The sequence below is a fragment of the Microcaecilia unicolor genome, chromosome 1 (assembly GCF_901765095.1).
Source record: "Microcaecilia unicolor chromosome 1, aMicUni1.1, whole genome shotgun sequence".
Lineage (NCBI taxonomy): Eukaryota > Metazoa > Chordata > Amphibia > Gymnophiona > Siphonopidae > Microcaecilia > Microcaecilia unicolor.
The window spans coordinates 732,754,571-732,780,851 of NC_044031.1; the positions used below are offsets into that span (position 1 = coordinate 732,754,571).

General features: G+C 42.8%; 1 protein-coding gene across 3 annotated transcripts in view; it reads left to right on the forward strand.

The window, feature by feature from the left end:
• The window catches only part of FURIN (furin, paired basic amino acid cleaving enzyme), a 336,167-nt gene that overhangs the window by 212,781 nt on the left and 97,105 nt on the right, over positions 1-26,281 (forward strand). For all 3 annotated transcript variants that reach the window (XM_030189649.1, XM_030189650.1, XM_030189651.1), the window contains exons 5-8: positions 6,608-6,736; positions 11,537-11,613; positions 21,376-21,464; positions 25,074-25,246. In XM_030189649.1, the coding sequence (XP_030045509.1) occupies positions 6,608-6,736; positions 11,537-11,613; positions 21,376-21,464; positions 25,074-25,246 (468 nt within the window). The remainder of the gene's footprint in view (positions 1-6,607; positions 6,737-11,536; positions 11,614-21,375; positions 21,465-25,073; positions 25,247-26,281) is intronic.

Here is a 26,281-nt window from a genome sequence, read left to right on the forward strand (position 1 = left end):
AGAATGTTGATCACTGTTGAGGGTGTTCAAGCACCCACAGAGCTGGCTCCTATGTCTGTGGGTGCAGTATTCACCGGGCGTCTGTGCAATCAGCAAAGCATTAACTGCTGGTTCTTGACTGACTGATTATGCAGCAGTTGATTTATTTTCCAGATTTTGATTTGGGGACTTCATAAACGAGAAAAAAAAAAATAGATTGTGCAACGTCAGATGGCCAAAATGAGTGGGCACGAAGTTTCTCTCCATCTCTACCCCATCACCCTCCACCCCATGGTCTGGGGAATTACAGACTACTACTACTACTACTTAACATTTCTAGAGCGCTACTAGGGTTACGCAGCGCTGTACAATTTAACAAAGAGAGACAGTCCCTGCTCAAAGAGCTTACAATCTAATAGATAAGAGTGAGACAAATATAGGACAATCAAGCCATTGTGACATCACTGATGAGGTTGGCTCTTAGGCATTGGTGGAATGAGGCATTATGACATCACAATCTCAGCTCTGGTTAAATCACTGCTATATGTAATACTACTACTACTACTTAACATTTCTAGAGCGCTACTAGGGTTACGCAGCGCTGTACAAATAAGCAAAGAAGGACGGTCCCTGCTCAAAGGAGCTTACAATCTAAAGAACGAAATGTCAAGTTGGGGCAGTGTAAATTTCCTGGGTAGAGGTTAGGTGCCGAAGGCGACATTGAAGAGGTGGGCTTTAAGCAGAGATTTGAGGATGGGCAGGGAGGGGGCCTGGCGTATGGGCTCGGGGAGTTTGTTCCACGCGTGGGGTGAGGCGAGGCAGAAAGGGCAGAGCCTGGAGTTGGCGGTGGTGGAGAAGGGTACTGAGAGGAGGGATTTGTCTTGAGAGCGGAGGTTACGGGTAGGAACGTAAGGGGAGATGAGAGTTGAGAGGTAAGGAGGGGCTGCAGATCGAGTACATTTGTAGGTTAGCAGAAGCTTGAATTGAATGCGGTACCTGATCGGAAGCCAATGAAGTGACTTGAGGAGAGGGGTGATATGAGTGTATCGGTTCAGGCGGAAGATAAGACGTGCAGCAGAGTTCTGAACGGACTGGAGGGGGGGATAGGTGGCTAAGTGGGAGACCAGTGAGGAGTAGGTTGCAGTAGTCAAGGCGAGACCTCGGTGGTGAGCAAACTAATGGAAACGCTTCTAAAGCGGAGATTTCTCAAATCGAATGAACTACAGGACCCGAGGCAGCATGGCTTCACTAGAGACAGTCAGTAACATAAACCAGGGTTCTAGAACTAACTAAGAGGTCATGGGTAGAAAGTTTCATATAAAGTAAAATAATATATAAAAAAAAAACATTTTTGTGAAAAGGAGAAATTCTCACAGTAAGAACTCACCCAAGCGGAACGCCACCCTAAGGTTAAAGGCTATTCCTATAAGTTTCTCTATCATTGAAAATCTCCCATGTGCCAATATAAATAAAAATGAGCAAACATTTGTGCTCCCAATCCAAGTAAGTGACTTGATTTGCTTGTCACATATCTAGTAGCTGAAAAATAAGTAGTACAGGTATTACTGCTGCTGGTTAGCTCTCTATTACATTATGAAGCAGCAGGTATTAAGGCTGAGGCCCATAAACTAGCAACTTTTTTACAGCTGGCAATTTTTTACAGAATTGGCAGGAAGTTGGAAACAGAAGGACACACCACAAACAGAGACACTATTTTTGAAACTGGATTTTTATTTGCTTAGGGTCCTTTTAATAAACTTCGGTAAAAGGGGGGCCTGCATTAGCGTGTTTTTGATGCTTGCTTCCACAGCGGGTAAAACAGTGGCGTAGCCACAGGTGGGCTTGGGTGGGCCAGGGCCCACCCATTTATGACTCAGGCCCACCCAACAGTAGCACATGTTTAGTGGTAACTGGTGGGAATCCCAAGTTCCGCCAGCTGAAGATTTCCCCCTAATGGTAACAAAAACGCTACTCTCCATGACACCGACACCTGCGCACGCTCAGTTTTCAGTGCATTCCTGCTGCCAAGGTGGAAAGAAGCGTTTTTCCACCAGTTGATATTTTTTTTTTGGAGGGGGGGGGGGAGAACACTTGGTGCCCACCCAATTCTTGCCTAGGCCCACCCAAAATCTGTTGTCTGGCTACGCCCCTGGGGTAAAAGGTTCTTTTTTTTTCCCCCAAAAAAGAAATGGCTGTGCGGTAAGTGAACCGCTTACTGCATGGCCATTTCAGGGGGGGAAGGAGCAATTACCACCACCCATTGAGGTGGCGGTAAGGGCTTCCACACTAACCTGGCGGTAACCCTTCTGTCCTTGTCGGTGGGTGCCTTTTGCATAAGCACTGGTGCTACAAAAACAGAAAATATTTTTGTAGCGCCGGAAATGGTGCACGCTGGGGGGGGGGGGGACTACTGCCAGGCGTTGTTCTGGAATGGCAAGCGGTAAGCCCACGTTGGGCCTACCGCCGCTTAGTAAAAGGTCCCCTTAATGTCTAAGCTGACAGTCATGAAATATGGTCGTATAACTTGTTTACAGGATCTGGGATGACTATATTAAATGGAGAGACGTACAATTTCCTGCAAGATAGTGACATCACTTCCTAGCACAAGGTTTTTTTTTTCCATTTATTGACGTGCACTGGGATGGACATTCAGAGAATGTGTCAAGGGGAATAGGGAAGAAGGGTGTGATAGGGAGGATTAAGACTTACCTTGCTGGTATTCATAGTTTATAGAAGGATCTGATCATTACGCAGGACCCATGATTATGCTTTTTATTACCTGTAGAACTGTTTGTTATATTTTTTCTTCTGCAGATATTTAAAACAGAGAGACAAAAACCTCAAGAATTCAAATCCTGTTCAAATCGCGCATGACTGAGTTTAAGAAATGATCAAGTCCTGTGCAGGTTTCTTAAATGCGTAACTTTTGGTGAATTTTAGAAGTGTTGCTGGGCAGTAGTCCCTGCACATTAATAACTTTAAAACGAATACCAATAGCTTAACTAGGAAAGTGCATTCCAGTTTGCCACATTTCTTTACCACCTATATTTGTTTAAAATGCTAGAATTCTAATAGCGTTCTATTCAGTACGCAGAAGTAAGGCCAAGATAAACTGGCTTTATACTTTGATTTGGACTTTTGTTAAGAAAAGGTTTTTGCAGATGGGAAAAGCCAACTAGTCACCTTATTCCAAGAGAGGCTTTTTGGTTTAGAACGTACATCCCAAAGCAATGTGGTATCTTTAGTAGCTGTTTCTGTCCATTAAAACAGTGCTACAGGTCCCACAATGCATGAGGGGGATAGAGATCCAGGACTGGATGAAAATCTCCTTCCTAGAACTGGCTTGACAACTCTGGATTGCTCGATTTCGGACAGCACCAGCGTTTATGGTTTTTCTCCATGTGAATTCTGGAGGAACATCTATGTACGTCAATTTGAAGACCCCTGAAGAAGGCCGTTTGGTTGAAACATGCTGTGTAGGGGCCCAATAAAACTTTTTTGGTGCTCTTACTCTTTGTGGTCGTTGTCTGGTCTATTTTGGTTCTCTTCCGCTGTCTTTGTTGTTATGTGTTTTTTTGCGGGAGACTTGGACTCTCTTTTTGTTGGTCTTGTTTCAGGTTTTGACATCTTGTTAGGTTCAGTTTTAATTCAGTTACAAACAAAAGTAAAAAGGAAATGAAGATCCAGGCTCTTTGGAACTTGCTAGTTTGGTCAGAACTTGGAAGTTGCATGTTCAAGAATAGAATTCACAGTGAAAGAGTTTAAAAATAAAAACTTAAGAAAAATGATCAGTAAAGGTGGGTTTGATTTCTGGGCCAAAAATTGTTTCCTGTTTTAGTTGTGGTTGCAGCACTGACACCACCGGATGGGATTGGGGGAGAGGTTGTAATCTTAACTCTGCAGCAGGGGTTCTGAACCCAGTGGAGATGATGCTTGCAAATTTGTCTTACGCATATTCAACATGGATATCCTGAAAATCGGAATAGCTAAGTGTGTCCTGAGGACTGAGTTGAGAACCCCTGATCTACAGCTTGTAGCTGGATTTAGGGTACTACAGTACATGCATACTTTTTTCCTATGCAAGTACTGCTAGAATTTTCAAAATGAATTTAAAATTATCCCAGGGAATTTATGCATGTAACTACATCTGCTGCACACATTTTTCTGGTCTAATGTACACCCATAAACGCACATTTACAAAATAACCCCACCTTAACTCTTCCCCCCAGTTTGGGTAAAGTTGGGCATATAAAGGGGTAATTGTATAACTGAGCATCTCCATTTAGGTGCCCATTGGCCGTGTGGTAGGAGGAGCCTATTCTAAACCGGAACTAAGGTGCTTAGATTCTGTTACAATACTAGTGTAACCTGGTATTGGCTTAAAGTAAACCAGCCATAGAGCCAATGTAAGTGGAAGTGCCTCCTATGTCCCACCCATGCTTTTCCCCGTGTTCACCCCTCAGGCTATTACTCGCTATTTAAGTGGGAATTCATAGTATAGCACTCAAGCAGAATATTACCATTTACACGCATATGTGTGCATATATGTATGTATAATCATTCTAAATATTTATGCATTTAATACACACATAAGTATGAGCTTCTTGTATTTGCCCTTATAAGGGCTGTATACATAACTTTATGTGCATAGCACACAACTTTATAAACGCCTATTTCAGTGCACCAAATGCACCTATTTGCACAGAAATGGCTTGAGAGTCGGCATGTTTTGCATTAAAAAAAAATTGGGGTGCATCTAGACAAAGAACGAAGTCAAGTTGTGGCCTAGTGGTTAGGGTGGTGGACCTTGGTCCTGGGGAACTGAGGAACTGAGTTCGATTCCCACTTCAGGCACAGGCAGCTCCTTGTGACTCTGGGCAAGTCACTTAACCCTCCATTGCCCCATGTAAGCCGCGTTGAGCCTGCCATGAGTGGGAAAGCACGGGATACAAATGTAACAAAAATAAAATAGATACTATTGGAGATTCTACATGGAATGTTGCTGCCATTGGAGATTCTACATGGAATGTTGCTATTCCACTAGCAACATTCCATGTAGAAGGCTGCGCAGGCTTCTGTTTCTGTGAGTCTGACGTCCTGCACGTCAGACTCACAGAAGCAGAAGCCTGCGCGGCCACATTGGTGATCTGCAAGGGCCGACTTGTACATGGAATGTTGCTAGTGGAATAGCAACATTCCATGTAGAATCTCCAATAGTAGCAACAGTGGAGGAGTGGCCTAGTGGTTAGGGTGGTGGACCTTGGTCCTGGGGAACTGAGGAACTGAGTTCGATTCCCACTTCAGGCACAGGCAGCTCCTTGTGACTCTGGGCAAGTCACTTAACCCTCCATTGCCCCATGTAAGCCGCGTTGAGCCTGCCATGAGTGGGAAAGCACGGGATACAAATGTAACAAAAATAAAATAGATACTATTGGAGATTCTACATGGAATGTTGCTGCCATTGGAGATTCTACATGGAATGTTGCTATTCCACTAGCAACATTCCATGTAGAAGGCTGCGCAGGCTTCTGTTTCTGTGAGTACGTGCAGGACGTCAGACTCACAGAAGCAGAAGCCTGCGCGGCCACATTGGTGATCTGCAAGGGCCGACTTGTACATGGAATGTTGCTAGTGGAATAGCAACATTCCATGTAGAATCTCCAATAGTAGCAACAGTGGAGGAGTGGCCTAGTGGTTAGGGTGGTGGACTTTGGTCCTGAGGAACTGAGTTCGATTCCCACTTCAGGCACAGGCAGCTCCTTGTGATTCTGGGCAAGTCACTTAACCCTCCATTGCCCCATGTAAGCCGCATTGAGCCTGCCATGAGTGGGAAAGCGCGAGGTACAAATGTAACAAAAAAAAAAAATTCTGGTTTTCTGCACTCGTAAATACAAACCACAGGCATGGTGACAATCACTTTTTTTTAGCATCAGCATCAGGTTGGCCTTGGAATTCTGACTCCTGCACCATTTGTTCTCCAGTAGATAAAGATTCTAGTTCAGCTCCACACCTGAGCTATAAAAAGTATTTTGTTGTTGCTGCAGTGTTTGGCACACAGAATCGGAAGCGGCCCTTTTTGCAAAATAAGCCCTTACTGTTCTGATACTTTGAAACCTGGTCAGGGATAGGCCTTCAGAGCAAGAACATCTACTTTTCTTTTCCCCTTCCCTTCCATTGACCATATGGGTCTAAAATAGTACTTGATTTGTTCAGTTCTTATCTATGTTTTTTATTTATTTTTATTACATTTGTACCCCATGCTTTCCCACTCATGGCAGGCTCAATGCGGCAGGCAATGGAGGGTTAAGTGACTTGCCCAGAGTCACAAGGAGCTGCCTGTGCCGGGAATCGAACTCAGTTCCCCAGGACAAAGTCCACCACCCTAACCACTAAGCCACTCCTCCACTCCTTCAGTATTAAACCCTTTCAAATAACAAATTATTTTTCTAGTGCTGTTTTTCTCTGGTTGTCTGAACACCAGTGCAAGATGGCGCTTTGTGATGTTGTAAGGCAACTTAAGTTCATTTTATTCTCAAAATTTACAGAAAGGTTTGTTTTTATTACCATGTGATGGATTTTGTTGGAGGCAGTAGGGTGAAAATGAATCCATTCTGTTTGTATTCTTCAGAATGATGTCAACCATCACGACCTGAATATAAAAAAGGCCTGGGAGGAGGGCTACACAGGTAAAGGCATCGTGGTCTCCATCTTGGATGATGGGATTGAACAGAACCATCCTGATCTGCAAGAGAATTATGTAAGTAAAATTACTTGAAGCTTATCTAACCCTTAGAATGCCGCAAGTGTCACAAACGCGGTCATTTAGAAACACATCTGTAAGGCACCCGTAGCTATCCATCCGACTGCTCCCTCGTGTTCCTAATATTATGAGCTTTGAGTGCCCCTAAAATAAGACTGATCGTCCACCTGAGAGTCTGACCAGAACTACATGTCTGCATATACAAAATGCAGGAGCAGTATTTATTCTGTGTTGATTAGAAGCTACTCTTAACCACTTGTACAAATCTTTCAAAACTGGACAGCATCCCTCTGTCACATCTTCCTAGTTTTGTTGATTTGGGATCAATCTCTAGTCACAGATTTTAATTGGCAGGAAATTTTGAGTCATTTCAATCTGATCTTGAGGTTTGTGAGGTTATTTATATGTTCCAAACTTTCTATACCACTTTAACTGTCAAGCAGGGCAAAGCGGATTACGTATTAATTCAAGAGAGAGGGGAGAAGAACTACAAAAAAAAAAAAAGGAAAGAAACATACACATATCAAAAACAATTAATCAAATAATTTGTTTTCTAATTTGTGCCTCAGAGGCAGTGCTGTCAGACCGATCAAGCAGCATAGGCTTGCTTGAAAAACCAGGCCTTCGGTAGTTATATAAATTTCTTTAATGAAAGTTCACTTCTTAAATAGAGAGAGGAATTCCACAAAAATGGGGCTAGGAAATAGAATGCACTTTGTGACATTTACAGTGGGGGAAATAAGTATTTGATCCCTTGCTGATTTTGTAAGTTTGCCCACTGACAAAGACATGAGCAGCCCATAATTGAAAGGTAGGTTATTGGTAACAGTGAGAGATAGCACATCACAAATTAAATCCGGAAAATCACATTGTGGAAAGTATATGAATTTATTTGCATTCTGCAGAGGGAAATAAGTATTTGATCCCCCACCAACCAGTAAGAGATCTGGCCCCTACAGACCAGGTAGATGCTCCAAATCAACTCGTTACCTGCATGACAGACAGCTGTCGGCAATGGTCACCTGTATGAAAGACACCTGTCCACAGACTCAGTGAATCAGTCAGACTCTAACCTCTACAAAATGGCCAAGAGCAAGGAGCTGTCTAAGGATGTCAGGGACAAGATCATACACCTGCACAAGGCTGGAATGGGCTACAAAACCATCAGTAAGACGCTGGGCGAGAAGGAGACAACTGTTGGTGCCATAGTAAGAAAATGGAAGAAGTACAAAATGACTGTCAATCGACAAAGATCTGGGGCTCCACGCAAAATCTCACCTCGTGGGGTATCCTTGATCATGAGGAAGGTTAGAAATCAGCCTACAACTACAAGGGGGGAACTTGTCAATGATCTCAAGGCAGCTGGGACCACTGTCACCACGAAAACCATTGGTAACACATTACGACATAACGGATTGCAATCCTGCAGTGCCCGCAAGGTCCCCCTGCTCCGGAAGGCACATGTGACGGCCCGTCTGAAGTTTGCCAGTGAACACCTGGATGATGCCGAGAGTGATTGGGAGAAGGTGCTGTGGTCAGATGAGACAAAAATTGAGCTCTTTGGCATGAACTCAACTCGCCGTGTTTGGAGGAAGAGAAATGCTGCCTATGACCCAAAGAACACCGTCCCCACTGTCAAGCATGGAGGTGGAAATGTTATGTTTTGGGGGTGTTTCTCTGCTAAGGGCACAGGACTACTTCACCGCATCAATGGGAGAATGGATGGGGCCATGTACCGTACAATTCTGAGTGACAACCTCCTTCCCTCCGCCAGGGCCTTAAAAATGGGTCGTGGCTGGGTCTTCCAGCACAACAATGACCCAAAACATACAGCCAAGGCAACAAAGGAGTGGCTCAGGAAGAAGCACATTAGGGTCATGGAGTGGCCTAGCCAGTCACCAGACCTTAATCCCATTGAAAACTTATGGAGGGAGCTGAAGCTGCGAGTTGCCAAGCAACAGCCCAGAACTCTTAATGATTTAGAGATGATCTGCAAAGAGGAGTGGACCAAAATTCCTCCTGACATGTGTGCAAACCTCATCATCAACTACAGAAGACGTCTGACCGCTGTGCTTGCCAACAAGGGTTTTGCCACCAAGTATTAGGTCTTGTTTGCCAGAGGGATTAAATACTTATTTCCCTCTGCAGAATGCAAATAAATTCATATACTTTCCACAATGTGATTTTCCGGATTTAATTTGTGATGTGCTATCTCTCACTGTTACCAATAACCTACCCTTCAATTATGGGCTGCTCATGTCTTTGTCAGTGGGCAAACTTACAAAATCAGCAAGGGATCAAATACTTATTTCCCCCACTGTATATCCCACATTATCGCAAAGAAGTTTGAATTCAATGTGGCTTACAACAAACAGTATTGGACACATAACAAATAATAATGCATAAGAAAGTAATTTGTTGTAAGAATCCAGTTTTACAATACGGTATCATAAACATACTGGGATAACTATGGATGTTTAACATTTAGAAAATCTATTATGAATGAGAAATTGTACATGAAGCAAAGAGAAAGTTCATGGTAATTAGAGTAGTAACCAGTTGCTTGAACTGTGGCAAGTGCTCTCCATTTGAGCTTTACGGGGACCCGGCAAAACCATACAATGGTCATTTAAGTATATCAGTAACCAAACTGGGGAGTACGGAACAATCAGTGTTGATAGATATGATGGTGTATTTTGACAAAAGACCTGGAAAGCAAGCAAGAGAACCTTAAATCTGACAGGGGCAGAGGATCAGTGTGCTGCTAAGACTGAAGTATTATAGTCACTCATGTTCTCTGCAATTTAGGGTTTGGTATGTATTAGGAAACCTTGTGCCTCCCCTCTTACCTGTGCATAGTTCTACAGAGCCTGTTAGAAACATGAGTGCCTGCTATAGCGATAGTACTTAATGTGTAGTTCAGTCGTGCAGTAAAAATAAATTTTTTTAAAGCATCATGCATTTCTTTGGAGGTATGTAAAGCTGTATATTCATGACAAATTGGGTCATTTAAACATTTCAACTTGACTATGTTTAGAGTTTAGAGATGTGCAGGCTTAATATTTACTCTGGGGCCAATATTCAGCCGCAGAAGGCAGCCTGCATAAGTGCCGCGATAGGCGCTGACCTCGGATATTCAATGCCAGGCCATTTCTGGCGACTGGAATTGAATATCCAGGTTTATTTTGGCCGCTAAAAAGTAACTGGCTATGCCAGTATTCAATGCTAACTGGTTTAGGAGCCAGAGATAGGCCTGTTATTTAAGCAGCCTATTTTGACCACTTAACTTAGCCGATTTGGTGCTAAATATCTGTGCCTAACCAGCTATGTCGCACCATATAGCCGTTTAGCAGCTAGCCGCTAACTGGGATATTCAGCCAGCGATAACTAAAGTTGCTGAATATCTGAGGTTAGGTGCTTAAACATTATTTAACCGGCCAAGAGCTGTTCCTGGCCGATTAAATAGCTTTGAATATCGGGAGGGGGTTATGATTTTAATGTATGTTAAGTCCAGTGGCGTAGCTACGTGGGGCCTGGGGGGCCTTGGCCCCCATACATTTGGCCCTCGACCCCCCCCCCCTCCCGCCGTCTCCTGCCTTTGCTGACGGGGGACCCCAACCCCCGCCAGCCGAGGTCCTCTTCTTCTCGCAGAAGGCTTCCTTCTGTTTCTGACATCCTGTACTCCTTTCGACCAGTTCACTCTGATCTCGTCTACATGCCTTTTATTAGTGGTATGGTGGAGTAGCATTATGGTTAGAGTAGCAGACTGAGAATCAGAGAAGCCAGAATTAAAATCTCTTACCTCTTTTTGATCTTGGGCAAATCACTTAACCTGCCATTGTCTGAAGCACAAACTTAGGGGCAGTAAAGAATAGGCTTAGCATGTCCTAATGTGGGACTTTCCCACACCCTAAGCTAATTTTTACTGCAGCAGTGAAATAGGACATTTTTTCTATTTTATTTTTGCAGGCAAATTAGAATAGTAACAGCGCACGGTAATGTGAACACACTAGGTGGTTAGTGCTTTCACTGTACCTCAAGAAATATTGAAAAAATAGTTTATCTGAGGACAAGCAGGCCATTAATTCTCACAGATGGGTAACGTGGTGCCGCGTTGCCCGGTCCAGAGCTTATAACAAGCTTTACAGTGCTTTGTGGAGCTCGAGAGAAACGCCCCACCAGGGATGCAGCAAGTGCCTTCCCACCCGCCACGAGGGCCTGGTTACCGCAGTTCTTTTTCTACTACGGTGAAAAGAGGCTGTTTTTTTCAGTGTCTCTTCTTGGGTCTGGTCTGGAAGAGCTTTTCTGTGCCTTTCAAATTCTTTTTTTGTGAAGGTTTTTTGTGTGCCCTTGTTCGGGTCCCCCTTTTCCCTCTTCCCTTATATTTTTAGATTTTTTTTAGTCCAGTTTTTAAGTTTCCTTTGTTTTCTACCTTGCTAGGCCGCATTTAGGCCTCGGCTAGGTTTTTCCCTTTCTTTTTTCTAGTGCCATTCCCCTTTTTTCGTCACCATCGCTTCATTTGATTTGGCCGCAGAAGTTGTTCCGTATATGTCCACTCAAGTTCCCAGTGGCTTCAAACACTGTACCCGTGCAGTAGGACACTTTAGTTCATTCTGCAGTAAGCCTTTTTTTTTTTTTAAGCATTCTAAGCCTGCATTAGGGCTTGGTGCACCTTACTAAAAGAGCCCCTTAGATTGTAAGCGCTCTGAGGACTAGAAGATGCCTAAAGTACCTCCCCTTGAGCTGCTACTGAAAAGACAGTGTTTCTACTTCTGTTTTCTTTCCTTCCCCTACCAGGACCCTAATGCTAGCTACGATGTCAATGACCAAGATCCTGACCCACAGCCCCGATACACACAGATGAATGACAATAGGTAAGTTCTTGACCACCACAACTACCTCTCTTTTACTAAAGTCCTCATGTACCATTGTGCCACAGAGGAAAGTACAATGAAGACATGAGAATGAGAGAGCGCATAGTGATATTCTTTGTAGTGTAATTTCAGTAACTCAAAGTAATGTGAGGAGTGGGTTTGGCATGGACATGATATAAATTCCATAAAGTTAGAAGAAATAATGCTCTCAAGCTTTAAATCAGTCCAATCCTGGGCCAGAGGGACTAAAGGAAAGCAAATTAGCAGGTAAGGTCTAATTTCTCCTTCCATATCTAGTGAGAGAAAATTTGTCTAAGTGTTCTGTGCTTATGGTTTTTCCTTTAAAAAAAAGTCAGGCATATTTTGATGATTTACTTTTTTGGATTAATGGTTTGATTTAAGTCTTGAGAGCATTTTTTAGTGGCCTGGGGTTCATTTTTAATATTAGCCAGGGTTTTGTGTGTTTCCCTTTTATGTTAAATGGAAATAAATTATGGAGATACTTCAGTGGAAATACATATAAACAGGTTAATTGTTCATCTAGTACTGGTTTCAAAAGGTGACATTCAAGAGCCATTTAGTTTTTAGAGTAGAGCACAATATATATAGTATAGTAAATGATGACGAATAAGGACCAGTAGATCCATCCAGCCTGTCCAGTTGTCTTCCTGTGTGACTTTCTCTACCAGAGTAGTTGAGGTAGATGAACATGTAAATTCTCATACTTTAGCCAGCACCTGCTGGCCCTCCCCCCGCCCCCACACACACCATGTCTTTTCCCTGACCCTTCAGTCCTGCTCTACCTCTGTTATCTTCCCCAAGAATATTTAAGTTGTTAAGCTTTGAAACTTGTTTCCATGGGATGTAGTAACAACAGGTAGCGTATCTCTATTTTAAAAAAAGGTTCGGACGAGTTCCTGGAGGAAGTCCATAGTCTGCTATTGAGATAGAAATGGGGAAATCACTGCTGTCCCCGGGATTGGTAGCATGGAGTCGTGCTATTATTTGGGATTCTGCCAGGTACTTGTGACCTGGATTGGCCACTGCTAGAAGCAGGATACTGGCCTAGATGGATCATCGGTCTGACCCAATGTTGCTATTCAAATGTTCTTATGGCCTCCATGTTCTCTGCGGGTAGGCGTTTTTAGGCCCAGTCATTTCTTCTTTGATTCTTAAATGTCCCATACTTAAATCAACATCAGTAGTTTCCCACCAAGCTGTATAATCAGCCGAAGAGCTACCAAAATAAGTGAGGCAGTTGTCTGAAACATCCAGGCACCCAGTTAGGCTTGTAGCCTTGGCTGCTTTATATATATGACCCCATCCTTCTTGGAAGGCTACAGCTACGCCACCTGTATGTATCTTATACAGTATGCTCCCCTCTTTCATTCTTTTAAAGTAGTTCTTCTCAACTCTCTCCTAGACACACAGGTAGCCAGTCAGGTTTTGTAAATAATTGTCACAAATTGAATGCAATGAAAAACAGGTTCAGGCTTCCTAAAGCAAACTAGGCCTGTAGAATCATAGCACCTCTCAGTCCTGATACTTCACTGAAGAAATGTGACAGCCTGATTAACCTTGGCAGAGTTACAAAGTTGGCAAGGGTTATGTACAGCTGGACATAGGCATGCTGAGAAACTATAAAAAATAATTGGGCCAGGTGCAGAAAAGTTAAATTTAAGGATGAGCGAAGCTTGGAGATAAGAAAACTTACTAAGGTTGAAACTTGGTCCTAATTGGATAAGAGATAAGCAAACTCTCTGAAGTTGAGACTTGGTCATAATTGGATGTATGTGCCAAATATGACGAAAGTGCAGGTGGGAAAGTAAAATGTTCATAGGAATCTATGGGACAAAAAAGGTATAAAAGGTCTGCTAACTAAGCAGTCAGACAGAGAAGAGAGAGAGAGAGGAAGAAGAGAGAAGGCTGTAGACGTGTCGTGAAATGCTGTTCCACCATATAAATGCCTGAACTGCTTGTATTGTCTTTGGGTAAGATACCAATGCTAATAAACTATATCACTATGGGGCTCATTTTCAAAGCACTTAGCCTCCCAAAGTTCCATAGAAACTTATGGAACTCAGCCTCCCAAAGTGCTTTGAAAATATGCCTCTACTGAACACTGGGTTTCTTTCTAATTATTGAGTTTGCTACTTCCCGGACTGTGTGAAACTGTCATACAAGGTTGGGGTAATTAAGTATTATGAGGGAACATGCAATCCTTTTCAGGATAGTAGAAAGCTCATGGCTTCCGCTGCCTAGATAGAGGTGGCAAACCTAATTATATTCAGTTTTCAGGATTACCACAATGAATATGTATGAAGTAAATATGCATGTTGCAGAGATCTATTATATGCAGCTCTCTCTAATGCATATTCATTGTGATCTGAAACTGAACATGGCAAAGACTGAACTCCTTGTCTTTCCACCCAAACCCTCTTCTCCTTTTCCCCCACTTTCTGTCTCTGTTGACAACGCCCTCATCCTCCCCGTCTCTTCAGCCCGCAATCTCGGAGTCATTTTTGACTCCTCCCTCTCCTTCTCTGCCCATATCCAGCAGACAGCTAAGACCTGTCGCTTCTTCCTCTATAATAGCAAAATTCACCCATTCCTCTCTGAACAGACCACCCGAACCCTCGTCCACTCGCTCGTTACCTCTCGTCTTGACTATTGCAACCTTCTCCTCGCTGGCCTCCCGCTTAGCCACCTATCCCCCCTTCAATCTGTCCAAAATTCCGCCGCACGTCTTATCTACTGCGTGAACCGATACTCTCATATCACCCCTCTCCTCAAGTCGCTTCACTGGCTCCCGATCCGCTACCGTATACAGTTCAAGCTTCTCCTATTGACCTTCAAGTGCACTCAATCTGCAGCCCCCCATTACCTCTCTACCCTCCTCTCCCCCTATGTCCCCACCCGTAACCTCCGCTCTCAGGACAAATCACTCCTATCTGTACCCTTCTCCACCACCGCTAACTCCAGACTCCGCCCCTTCTGCCTCGCATCACCTTATGCCTGGAACAGACTTCCTGAGCCCATACGCCATGCGCCCTCCCTGCCCATTTTCAAGTCCTTACTCAAGGCCCATCTCTTCTCCCTTGCTTTTGGTGCCTAACCACCTTCCCATTCCTGATACCTACACTGACTACATAGTTTTTACCTTTAGATTGTAAGCTCTCTTGAGCAGGGACTGTCCTTCCCCGTGTTTAAACTTGTACAGCGCTGCGTAACCCTGGCGGCGCTATAGAAATGCTAAGTAGTAGTAGTAGTATGTCTGTGAGCCCATGATCACGGCCAAATAAAATTGTGTGAACTCCCTACCATCCCTGGAAGTGCAGAATAATGATGCACCTATGGAGAGGCCGCCCAGGTCATGACCTCAAATGTGAGTTTTGTGACCCCATGTGAGGTCCTGACCCACAATTCAGGAAGCTCTGCTTTAAGGCTCGTATGACTGAACAAACACTGAAGAGCCCGCTCTCTTGTCTTCTACCTATTTCTTCTGCTTCTCCCTCCCACACCAAAGATATATTTCTTTAGCATCCGAACTGGACCATATTAACTGGAAGAGTTGACAACATCACTAACTCTCCTACTGCTCACCTTCACGTACAAATACTTCTGCTTTATTTATAGTAATAATAAGTAAACTTTCCAGATAGTTTTTCATTTGTTAATTTTATTGTGCTTTTATATATTTTATGACTTGTTATATAATGTCATATGTGGTGATTTTGTTGCTGTGTTGCCACTAAGAGAAAAGCTGGTAAACTAGCAACTTTTTAAAAAAAAACCAGTCCCGACTTTCCTGCTCTTGTTCTGTGGTTTTATACTATTTTCCTACCTGTCTCATTTCACTTTTCCCGTGTATTCGGGCTTTGGTGAGTAGATTGGATATAAGCAGGTAAAAATGCATCTGTTTTATGATTGATGTGTGTGTACTTTACCATTGATGCCAGTAGGCATTGTGATAGCACAGCTCATTGGGTTTCTCCAGGAGTTCATTTAACATCAGTTTGGAAGTTCTAACACTAGAAAAAGTGTGAAAAGTCTGATTTGAATACTAGAAGACTAAATATCATCCTTGAAACATTTCTTTTCTCTATACAATAACATTTTGATTTCTAAAATGCCACAGAGTACTTCTAAATTTAGATGTGTGCAATTTCTGTATTTTGAACTGAGAGTGAGGACAGATGAAGCAGCAGGGGGAAGGCATGGGTTTTTAATTTCTCTGTTGCCTCTGGTTTGGGAATTGGTCAAACTATGCCTGGAACAATCCTTTTCTCTCTCTCTCTTAGCTTGATGCCGCATTGCGGTAACCACCACCCCTGGAAAATGTGTGTATGTTTTTTGTTAGTTTAAAATACTTATATTCCATCATTCACAACATTTCAAAGCAGATCACAAAGTAACACAAGGAATAAAAACAAACACACAAAGATAAAACCTCCACAATCTCATCCCACTTTATAGCCAAACACTACCCTTCAACCCCTAACCCCCAGGGTACGCTATTCTAAATAGGGTACATAAGTGTTGCCATACTGGGACAGACCAAAGATCCATCAAGTCCAGCATCCTGTTTCCAACAGTGGCCAATCCAGGTCACAAGTACCTGGCAATATCCCAAAAATGTTCAATACATTTTATGCTGCTTATCCCAGAAATAAGCAGTGGATTTTCCCAAGTCCATTTTAATAATAGCTTATGGTCTTTTCTTTTAGGAAGCTGTCCAAACCTTTTTAAACCCCGCTAAGCTAACTGCTTTTACCGCATTCTCTGGCAACGAATTCCAGAGTTTAATTACACATTGAGTGAAGAAATATTTTCTCCCATTCATTTTTAAATTTACTACTTTGTAGCTTCATTGCATTCCCCCTAGTCCTAGTATTTTTGGAAAGAGTAAACAAGTGATTCACATCTACCTGTTCCACTCCACTCAGTATTTTATATACCTCTATCATATTTCCCCTCAGCTGTCTTTTCTCTAAGCTGAACAGCCCAGGCCATTTCAGCCTTTCCTCATGAGAGAAGTCATCCCATCCCCTTTATCTTTTTTATCGCCCTTCTTGTACCTTTTCTAATTCCACTATATCGTTTTTCAGATGCAGCAACCAGAATTGCACACAGTATTCAATGTGCGGTCGCACCATGGAATGATATAAAAGCATTATAACATCCTCATTTTTATTTTCCATTCCTTTCCTAATAATATCTAACAATCTATTTACTTTCTTCGCTGCTGCATCACACTGAGCAGAGGGTTTCAAAGTATCGTCAACAATGACTCCTAGATCCTTTTCCTGGTCAGTGACTCCTAACATGGAACCTTGCATCACTTAGCTATAATTTGGGCTCCTCTTTCCCACATGCATCACTTTGCACTTGCTCACATTAAACATCATCTGCCATGTGGATGCCCAGTCTCCCAGTCTCGTAAGGTCATCTTGCAATTTTTCACAATCCTCTTGCGTTTTAACAACTTTGAATAACTTTGTGTCGTCTGCAAATTTAATTACCTCACTAGTTATTACTACTACTACTACTTAACATTTCTAGAGCGCTACTAGGGTTACGCAGCGCTGTACAGTTTAACAAAGAAGGACAGTCCCTGCTCAAAGGAGCTTACAATCTAAAGGACGAAATGTCAAGTTGGGGCAGTCTAGATTTCCTGAATAGAGGTATAGTGGTTAGGTGCCGAAGGCAACATTGAAGAGGTGGGCTTTGAGTAAGGATTTGAAGACAGGCAGGGAGGGGGCCTGGCGTATGGGCTCAGGGAGTTTATTCCAAGCATGGGGTGAGGCGAGACAGAAAGGGCGGAGCCTGGAGTTGGCGGTGGTGGAGAAGGGTACTGAAAGGAGGGATTTGTCTTGAGAGTGGAGGTTACGGGTAGGAACGTAAGGGGAGATGAGGGTTGAGAGGTAAGGAGGGGCTGCAGATCGAGTGCATTTGTAGGTTAGTAGGAGAAGCTTGAACTATATGCGGTTATTCCCATATCTAGATTATTTATAAATATGTTTAAAAAACAGCGGTCCCAACAGACCTTTGCAGAACCCCACCATCTACCCTTCTTCAGTGAGAATACTGACCATTTTAACCCTACTCTTGTTTTCTATCCTTTAACCAGTTTTTAATCCACAATAGAAGACTACCTCCTATCCCATGACTTTCCAATTTCCTCTGGAGTCTTTCATGAGGTACTTTGTCAAATGCCTTTTGAAAATCGAGATATACAATATCGACCTTTATCCACGTGGTCTTCAGTTTTCTCTGAAAAGTCAGTAAATCATTTGCATTCCTCAACTCCAAAGGAAGTGAATTCCACATACTACAGCCAGCCGCTGCTAACACCCTTTTCTGTGTACCTATGAGCTTAATACACTGCACCACCACACTTCCAACAAATTACAACCAGACAAGTGTAAAGCTCACTCTGGGCTATACTACACAACTGAATAACTCAAATTAAACTTCTGTATTAAAGTTTAAACACTAGTACCAATCATTTATACATCACATATCATTCAAGTGACCAGCGCAACCCAGTCAAAGAGAGCATGATATGTTCATAATGCCTATAGCCAGTTACATATTGCTCTGTGGGCACTTGTATAATTTGTAATGTGTTTAATGCAGAATCCAGTAATCCTCCATAAACAGCGTTACAGTAGTCTACTTGTGACAATACACCCTGAAAATACCTTTGAAAATTACCCTTCCCTATAAAGAGTATGGCAATAAAAGTAATGGAGCGGGAAAGGAATCCTCTCCCTACACTGCTGTGTCTTATCCCTCTTTGACTGCAGCTCTGTCTTCTGCTCTGAGATCCCCAAACAGCTAGAGTGCACTGTGTGCCAGCAGGGATTTGGCCAAGTTCAGGCAGTGCCAGTGTTTACCTTGCACTACTTTAGAAGTGGGCATTACTGGCAGCTCCTGCCAAAACAGGAAGATTCATGGCCTCATTCCACAAAGCATTATTTCAGAAGCAGACACTTCTATTCACATTTTTACTCCTGGATCTGAGCCAGGGCCCCACTTCCTTCTATTTGAGCTGCTTAAACAGAGGAGGCCTTGAAAGCAAAGCGACAGATAGAAATAGATTTCCACAGCTCCGACTTGGGAAGCACCTATGGTGTTAGAGATCCAGTTTACATACTTAACTCTATTTAGCATTTCTATAGCGCTACAAGGCGTACGCAGCGCTGCACAAACATAGAAGAAAGACAGTCCCTGCTTAAAGAGCTATGTAATAAAAGTGAGCCAAGTATAGGACAATCAAGCCATTGTGACATTACTGATGAGGTTGGCTCTTATTGGTGGACTGAGGCATTATGACATCACAATATTAGCTCTGGTTACAAGAGACTACTACTACTACTTTTAGCATTTCTATAGCGCCACAAGGCGTACGCAGCACTACACAAACATAGAAGAAAGACAGTCCCTGCTCAAAGAGCTTACAATCTAATAGACAAAAAATAAATAAAGTAAGCAAATCAAATCAATTAATGTGAACGGGAAGGAAGAGAAGAGGGTAGGTGGAGGCGAGTGGTTACGAGTCAAAAGCAATGTTAAAGAGGTGGGCTTTCAGTCTAGATTTAAAGGTGGCCAAGGATGGGGCAAGACGTAGGGGCTCAGGAAGTTTATTCCAGGCGTAGGGTGCAGCGAGACAGAAGGCGCGAAGTCTGGAGTTGGCAGTAGTGGAGAAAGGAACAGATAAGAAGGATTTATCCATGGAGCGGAGTGCACGGGAAGGGGTGTAGGGACATATCCAGTCTACCTATCCATGCCATTATCCTTTCCTCTCCCTTAGCAGGTATAGGTATTGGGGGGGGGTTCTGTTTTCAAGTGGTTTAAATAATTTTTAGAAAATTGAATGTACAGTGTAAGTTCATATAAAAAATTATCTGATGTTTGGTCATCAGGGTGTGGAGTCCCTCAGGGCTCCCTGCTCGCTCCAATTTTATTTAATTTTTTTATGTCATCTCTGGATCAAATTGGGTGAAAGATTATTATCATATGCAGACGATATTTTCTTGTACCAATCCCTGATATTATTTCTGAATTATTAATGGAATAAATAGAATACAACAATGGACGTTATCGAATAAGCTGAAATTAAATCCAAACAAAACTAAGATCTTATGGTAAAAAAAAAACACAGAAGATATACTTCCGTCCACTTTAAAAATTGCAGAAAATAACTCTTTAACGGTTGAAACAGAGTCCCGAGTTTTGGGAGTCATACTTGATTCTTCATTATCTTATCATTCACAAGTGAATCTTTTATGTTAGAAAATCTTTTTGAAATTGAGACAGCTAAGATTAATAAGTGCATTTTTCACCTTTCACCAAAGATACTTTTGCATTTGTGGTTCAAATGTTAATATTATCTCATTTAGATTATTGTAATGTCTTATATTTGACGCTTAATGCTCAATATCTTAAGAAACTCCAGCTCATGCAGAGAATGATGGTGAGATTGATTTCTAGGCTTAACAAATTTACCAGTGTTTCCAACTATATGAAGACTCTGCATTGTTTGCCAGTAGCTGAACATATTCAATTCAAAGCTTTTTGTATTTTATATCAAATGATGATTCATGGCCTGGCACCTTATTTTCTGCTTAATTCAATCTCTGCATCTCTATTTGGCTCTTCTTCAAGATTGATCAAGCTGTTACTTCTTTGTCCTGTGTATTTCAGTAAGATTCGTTTTTCTCGAATACTTTACACTATTTTTGGAGTTGTACTGATACCCTTATGGAATTCTCTTCCAGTTGATGTCAGAGTGGAATTGAATTATTTGAATTTTAGGAAAAAATTGAAAACTTATCTTTTTAGTAAGTGTTATTAGTTTTAATGACATTTTATCCGTATTTTGTTTATTGATTAATTTTTTTATTTGTAAGTCGTAATGAACCCTTAATCAGGGGATATAGCAATTAATAAGCATAACATTGACATATGTGCTTGTCCCACACTGTCTTGAATTCAGTTAGTTGTCGTCTCCACCACCTCACCCGGAGGCCATTCCACGCATCCACCACCCGTTCCTTAAAAAAAACCCATTTTGTTTTGTTACATTTGTACCCCGCGCTTTCCCACTCATGGCAGGCTCAGTGCGGCTTACATATTGTATACAGGTACTTATTTGTACCTGGGGCAATGGAGGGTTAAGTGACTTGCCCAGAGTCACAAGGAGCTGCCTGTGCCTAAAGTGGGAATCGAACTCAGTTCCTCAGTTCCCCAGGACCAATGTCCACCACCCTAACCACTAGGCCACTCCTCCACTTTCAACCTATGTCCCTCTCATCTCAGAGCTTCCTTTCAATTTTAAAACTTGCCTCCTGTGCACTTGTGTCACAGAGGTATTTACATGTCTCTATCATATCTCCCCTCTCCCACCTTTCGTCCAAGGTTCTGCCAGATCTTTGGATTATTTTGCCTTAGCTGATTGTGGGCAGAGGGGAAAAGTAGATCAGAACTTTCAAACTGCAACACCTCAGGCCCTGATACATGAGTGTATCTGCACCCCAAAATTAGGATCCGTTGCACAAGAGCAGAATGGGGAAATAAAATTCTCTCTGCAGGGAGACAGGAGAGATTTAGCAAGAATTTCCAGGACCAAGTTGCGAAAACACTAGTTAATGCAATGTATAAAAGCAAATAAGGAAAGAAGAATTTTGTGAAATGTGCTGCTATTTGTGTTTAAATGTGTATAAATGATTCAGTTGGAGATTTTCTTCCTTAATGCAGACACGGAACGAGATGTGCCGGTGAGGTGGCTGCAGTTGCAAATAATGGAATCTGTGGCGTGGGCGTGGCATACCAGGCAAAGATTGGAGGTATATTGTTTTGGGTAGCTAAGACAAACTGAATTACTTTTGAAAATAAAGTACAACCCACAAAAGAAAACAGGCGAAAGCTTCCTCAGCAAGGCCTATATTGCTACATTTGTCCTGGTGACAAAGAGAACCCCACTGAGATACCAGTGACATGATTTTTACACTTACCTGAATTCTTAAAAATAGAGAATCTCATTGTATACGTATTTTATGTGATGCTTTTTAATATAAATGTATGAAAGCATAAAATTGTGTTTCTCCAGAGCTAGACAGAAAGGAAAGTGCACTGTTGTAGGGGTGGGTATGTGTGTATAGGGTTTCAGGAGAACAGCAAGCACAACCAATCACAAAGAACATCTTCAAATTGATTTATTGTTGCATATAGGAAAGGTGTGCACTCTCATAAAAGCCCAATGTGGCCACGTTTCACCAAGAAAGGCTGCGTCGGAGCACTCATTTAGAAACCTCAGTCATGTTCCTGAGGAAACTGTTTCCAGCATTAGCAGAAAAGGGCTAGGCTGGGTGGGAACCAAGCCTTCAGAGAGATGTAGGCACATACATGTTCTATGCAGGAAGACGGTGTCTCATTAGTCTTCCTTGCCAACACGTGGCCACATCAAGATTTTATGAGAGTGTACACTCGCTGTGTGCAACAATAAATTGGTTAGAAGATTTATGTGGTTTTGTGTTCTTCATGATCTGCTGTGTTTGCTGTTCTTGTGTGTAGGATGCCACAATCCTGGAAAAGCATTATGGCTTAATCTTCTGGTTCCTTTCTTTTATTCCCTTGCCCTTTGGTATTTCAGCAGGGCTCGAAACGTTCACTGATTAAGGGCCAGGAGCAAAGTCCGTTCCAAGGCTTAAACCTTTCTAGAGCTGTACTGAATAGGATATTTTACTGTTCGGCTGAATACGAATAATGAAAAATATTATTCGGCCGAATATGAATACTCAATTCCAGTAATGGGCATTGAGCTTTTTACTAATGTTTTTATTTAGCATTACTCATTTTACAACATAGAAGAAAAACCAAAGCCAAAAGAATAATTAACAATAATAACAAGAATCATCCCACTCCCCCACAGTTTAACAGCTGAATACATCAGTATGTGGCTCACTATGCTAATACCCCTATACCTCCCCCAACCCAGTACCCTTCACCCCCATTTCTTCCTCTCCCCCTGCTGGCTTCAAGAAGAAATAAGCCAAACCAGGTCGTGTGAAGTCAGTGCAGATCAGAGTAATACAGATCAATTAGAGACACAGAATTGCTCATGGCTGAAAGGTGACCTTTCAAGCCAAACTATATAAGCATCCCAAACCTTTCTAAACTGTAGCAGTCTGCTTCTATGGAGGGCTGTGAGTTTAAACATTAGATACACAAAATTTACTTTACACTGGTCCTGAAGGAGAGACTGTGCCTCTGGCTGCTTCCATGCAGACGCCAGCACTAGGCAGCCAGCCGTGAATATCTGATGAGCCAATCGACGACTCCAAATCAGCAACTCTGCGGGTCCAAAATTCAGCAACCAATTAGAGATCATAGGAGACAACCCAACCCCCAATATCTCAGACGCCCAATCAACTATCCCTCCCCAATATTGCTGCGCTTTGGGACAGTGCCACCATATGTAAAGATGGGTACCCTGACCGACACAACATCACCAGCAGCACCACCAACATCACAATCAGAACCACTCCCAAACATAGCTTTTAATCACACCGGGGTGAGTTGCCAGTGATATAACAATTTATAACCATTCTCATCTAGACTGCTGGAGATGGATACCCATAACAGGTTTTTATAGATCCCCCCCCCCCCCCAAAAAAAAAAAAAATCCTGATCCATGTAGGACACCCCCAGGGCCTCCTCCCACTGCCTAACATACTTCAAGGGTAGTGGTATCTAAGCTAAAAGAGACCCATAAAAGTGGGTAATACATCCACTGCCACTACTCCCATTCATAGCTTGTTCAAGTGGAGTACCTGAGAGTTCCAACTCCCCCTTAGCCCATCATCGAATAAAATCCACTAATTGCCAGTAGGGAAAGAGTCTTTCTGACCCAACCCAAATTCCTCCCCCAAGTCAGAAAAGTGTACTAGCTCCCTCTCTTCCCATACTGGCCCCAGTGTGAAGAAGCCTCTACCCTCCCAAACTGCATAAGTACAGTCTACCGAGGCCGGGGTAAACCCCTCTGCATAGTGAACGGGAATTGCTAAAACATAAGTTTGACCTGGAAGAGCGGCCATAGGCCCTATATCAAAACTTAAATAGTATGAAGAATGATGGGGTTAGTAGTTTGCAGGAGCTCCCCAAAAGTGGCACAGACAGCCAGGGTAGTGCCCATAATGAAGTATCCCCCATAATGACCTTTCCATCTTAACGCAGCTCTTCTCACAATCACAACGCCAATTCACAAGATATTTAAGTTGGGCGGCTTGGTAGTAAAATTGAAAATTGGGCACCCCCATGCCTCCCCTCCCCTGGTGTTGGAATAGCACTTGTCGCTGCACTCTAGGTGGCTTCCCCTGCCGAATGAATTGAAAACTCTTTTATGAAGCTTCCGAAAAAACTGGTCCAAGATAGGGATAGGCAAGGCCATGAACAATTACAATAGCTTGGGGAGCAAAACCATCTTAATGGCATGAACTCTGCCCAACCATGAAATATGCAAACTATGCCACCGATCTAGCTTGGCCCATAACTTCCTCACCAAACCTGGGTAATTGGCCTGGAACAAGCCCTCTATAGTAGAGGTCAAATTGACTCCCAGGTACCTTAAAAAATGAGTTGTCCAACTATACATGAAACAGGCCTGCAAGAAGCCCAACTCAGCCTCGACCAATGGGCATTGAGCTTTAACATAAGAAATAATAAAAGAGGCAACGTGAAATCAGTAGTCTTTAGCATGGTAGAGCCCCAGATTATTCATATTTGAATTTAAATCCCTATTTATGAATAATGTATTCAGGGATGAATTGAATATGAATATTCGGTACAGCCTTAAACCCTTCATTGCTTCACAGCCCAGCAACCCTGTTTGATTCTCCCATCCACCTTTAATGCTACCTGTACCAGTGCTTCAACCCATTTAATGGACATGCTTGAGATAGATTTGCATGCTCTGTCTCCTTGGTATGCAAATGTATCTTGTGCATATTCATTGTAAATATCCTGAAAACCCAACTGGCTGGGTGTGTCCTGAGGACTGACTTGAGAAGTGCTCCCTAGCAGACAGACCTGAACTTGAACCCTCTTCTGTTAGTGCAGAGTGTTGGCTGCTAAGCTTCTGGTACAGACCCATATAAAAAATGTTTAATCCTAAAAATAAACCTGTACAGCAGTTAACCTGAAGGGGTGATCTTGGTATCTCCCAATGGACTTAGCATTAAAGCATAAGTACAATAGAGACCCTCACTGCTTTGAAATGGAATAATGTTTACTGCCAACTGTAATCTGAGATGTTTGCATATTTTTCAGCTAAGCCTCCATTTTACCAGGGTGAAAAGGGAGCTGTTTGTTCACATTTAATCCAGTTTTTTTGAAGTCACCACTGATGTCATCTGTTCTTAATCTGCATGTATGTGTGGTTCTCTGAATATCTTTAGGAGTGCGGATGCTGGATGGAGAAGTGACAGATGCAGTGGAGGCCAGATCTCTGGGACTGAACCCTAACCACATTCACATTTACAGTGCCAGCTGGGGCCCAGAGGATGATGGAAAAACAGTGGATGGACCAGCTCGACTGGCAGAAGAAGCTTTCATCAGGGGGGTTAATCAGGTGAGAACTACAAGTGATCAAAAGTCCCCCACCCCCCTCATAAAAGCGGGCATGATGGTTAGGCCTGAGGAATTCACCATCAGTGCATGAAAAAATTGGAATAGACTGCATGCAAAGCATAAGCTGTTTATTAAAAAAAAAAAAAGGCAACATGATTGTGTCACATTGATAGCAAGATAATTGCCCCTGTGAAGTTCTGGGAAGTAAAGAGGTTATCCTCTTTACATGGTCAAATCATGCAGTGTCATCTTCAGTTGAGCTTGCAAAGAATATGTTGTGATAAATACAATTAAAGAACCACTCTAGAAGTTGGCGGGGGTGAGCATGCTCTGCAGTGCTAAATCATAATGCTATGTACTCTAAAAACAGGAAATAACTTTTTGAGGAAATTGATTTCCTGTCTAGTTTTGGGCAGGAAATCAATTTAGGCGCCCAATTTTAGGTGGACCTGAGCCCAAAGTGGGTTTGCACAAGAACCCTGCTCCCCTCCTCTGCAGGCATTTGGGCACCTCTCAACTCTACACCCTCTCTCTCTCCCCCCCCCCCCCCCCCCCCCCACCATACCTTTTAAACCTTTCAGTTCTTTGCTGGTAGCAAGTAGCAACTCATACCCACCTCTCATATGGGCCCCAAGCCGTCCCTTTGATGGAGCATCCTGTTTCTACATAGGCGGAACAGGTCAGAGGGAGGACTCGGGGTTGGTGTGAGCAGTGGGTATGAGTCACTACCCACTGATGGGAAAGAACTGAAAGGTTTAAAAGTTACGGGCAGTTAGGGGGTAGATTTGAGAAATGCCCAAACACCTGTAGGGGAGGGGAAGGGAGAGATGCAAGGAGCCTTCAGCTGGAAAGGATTGTGCCCACTCCGCCAGCCACATCAGAGATTTGTCACTGCTGGGTGGGCCTGTTCTCACACCACTGGTTCTGGGGCTCAGCACATACCAAGAGACTGTCTCCCAGTGACTCAGTAGTGCTGTAAAATCCCATCTGAGTCCTTACTAGCAACATTAGTAAACCTACAATATGAGTAGCTATA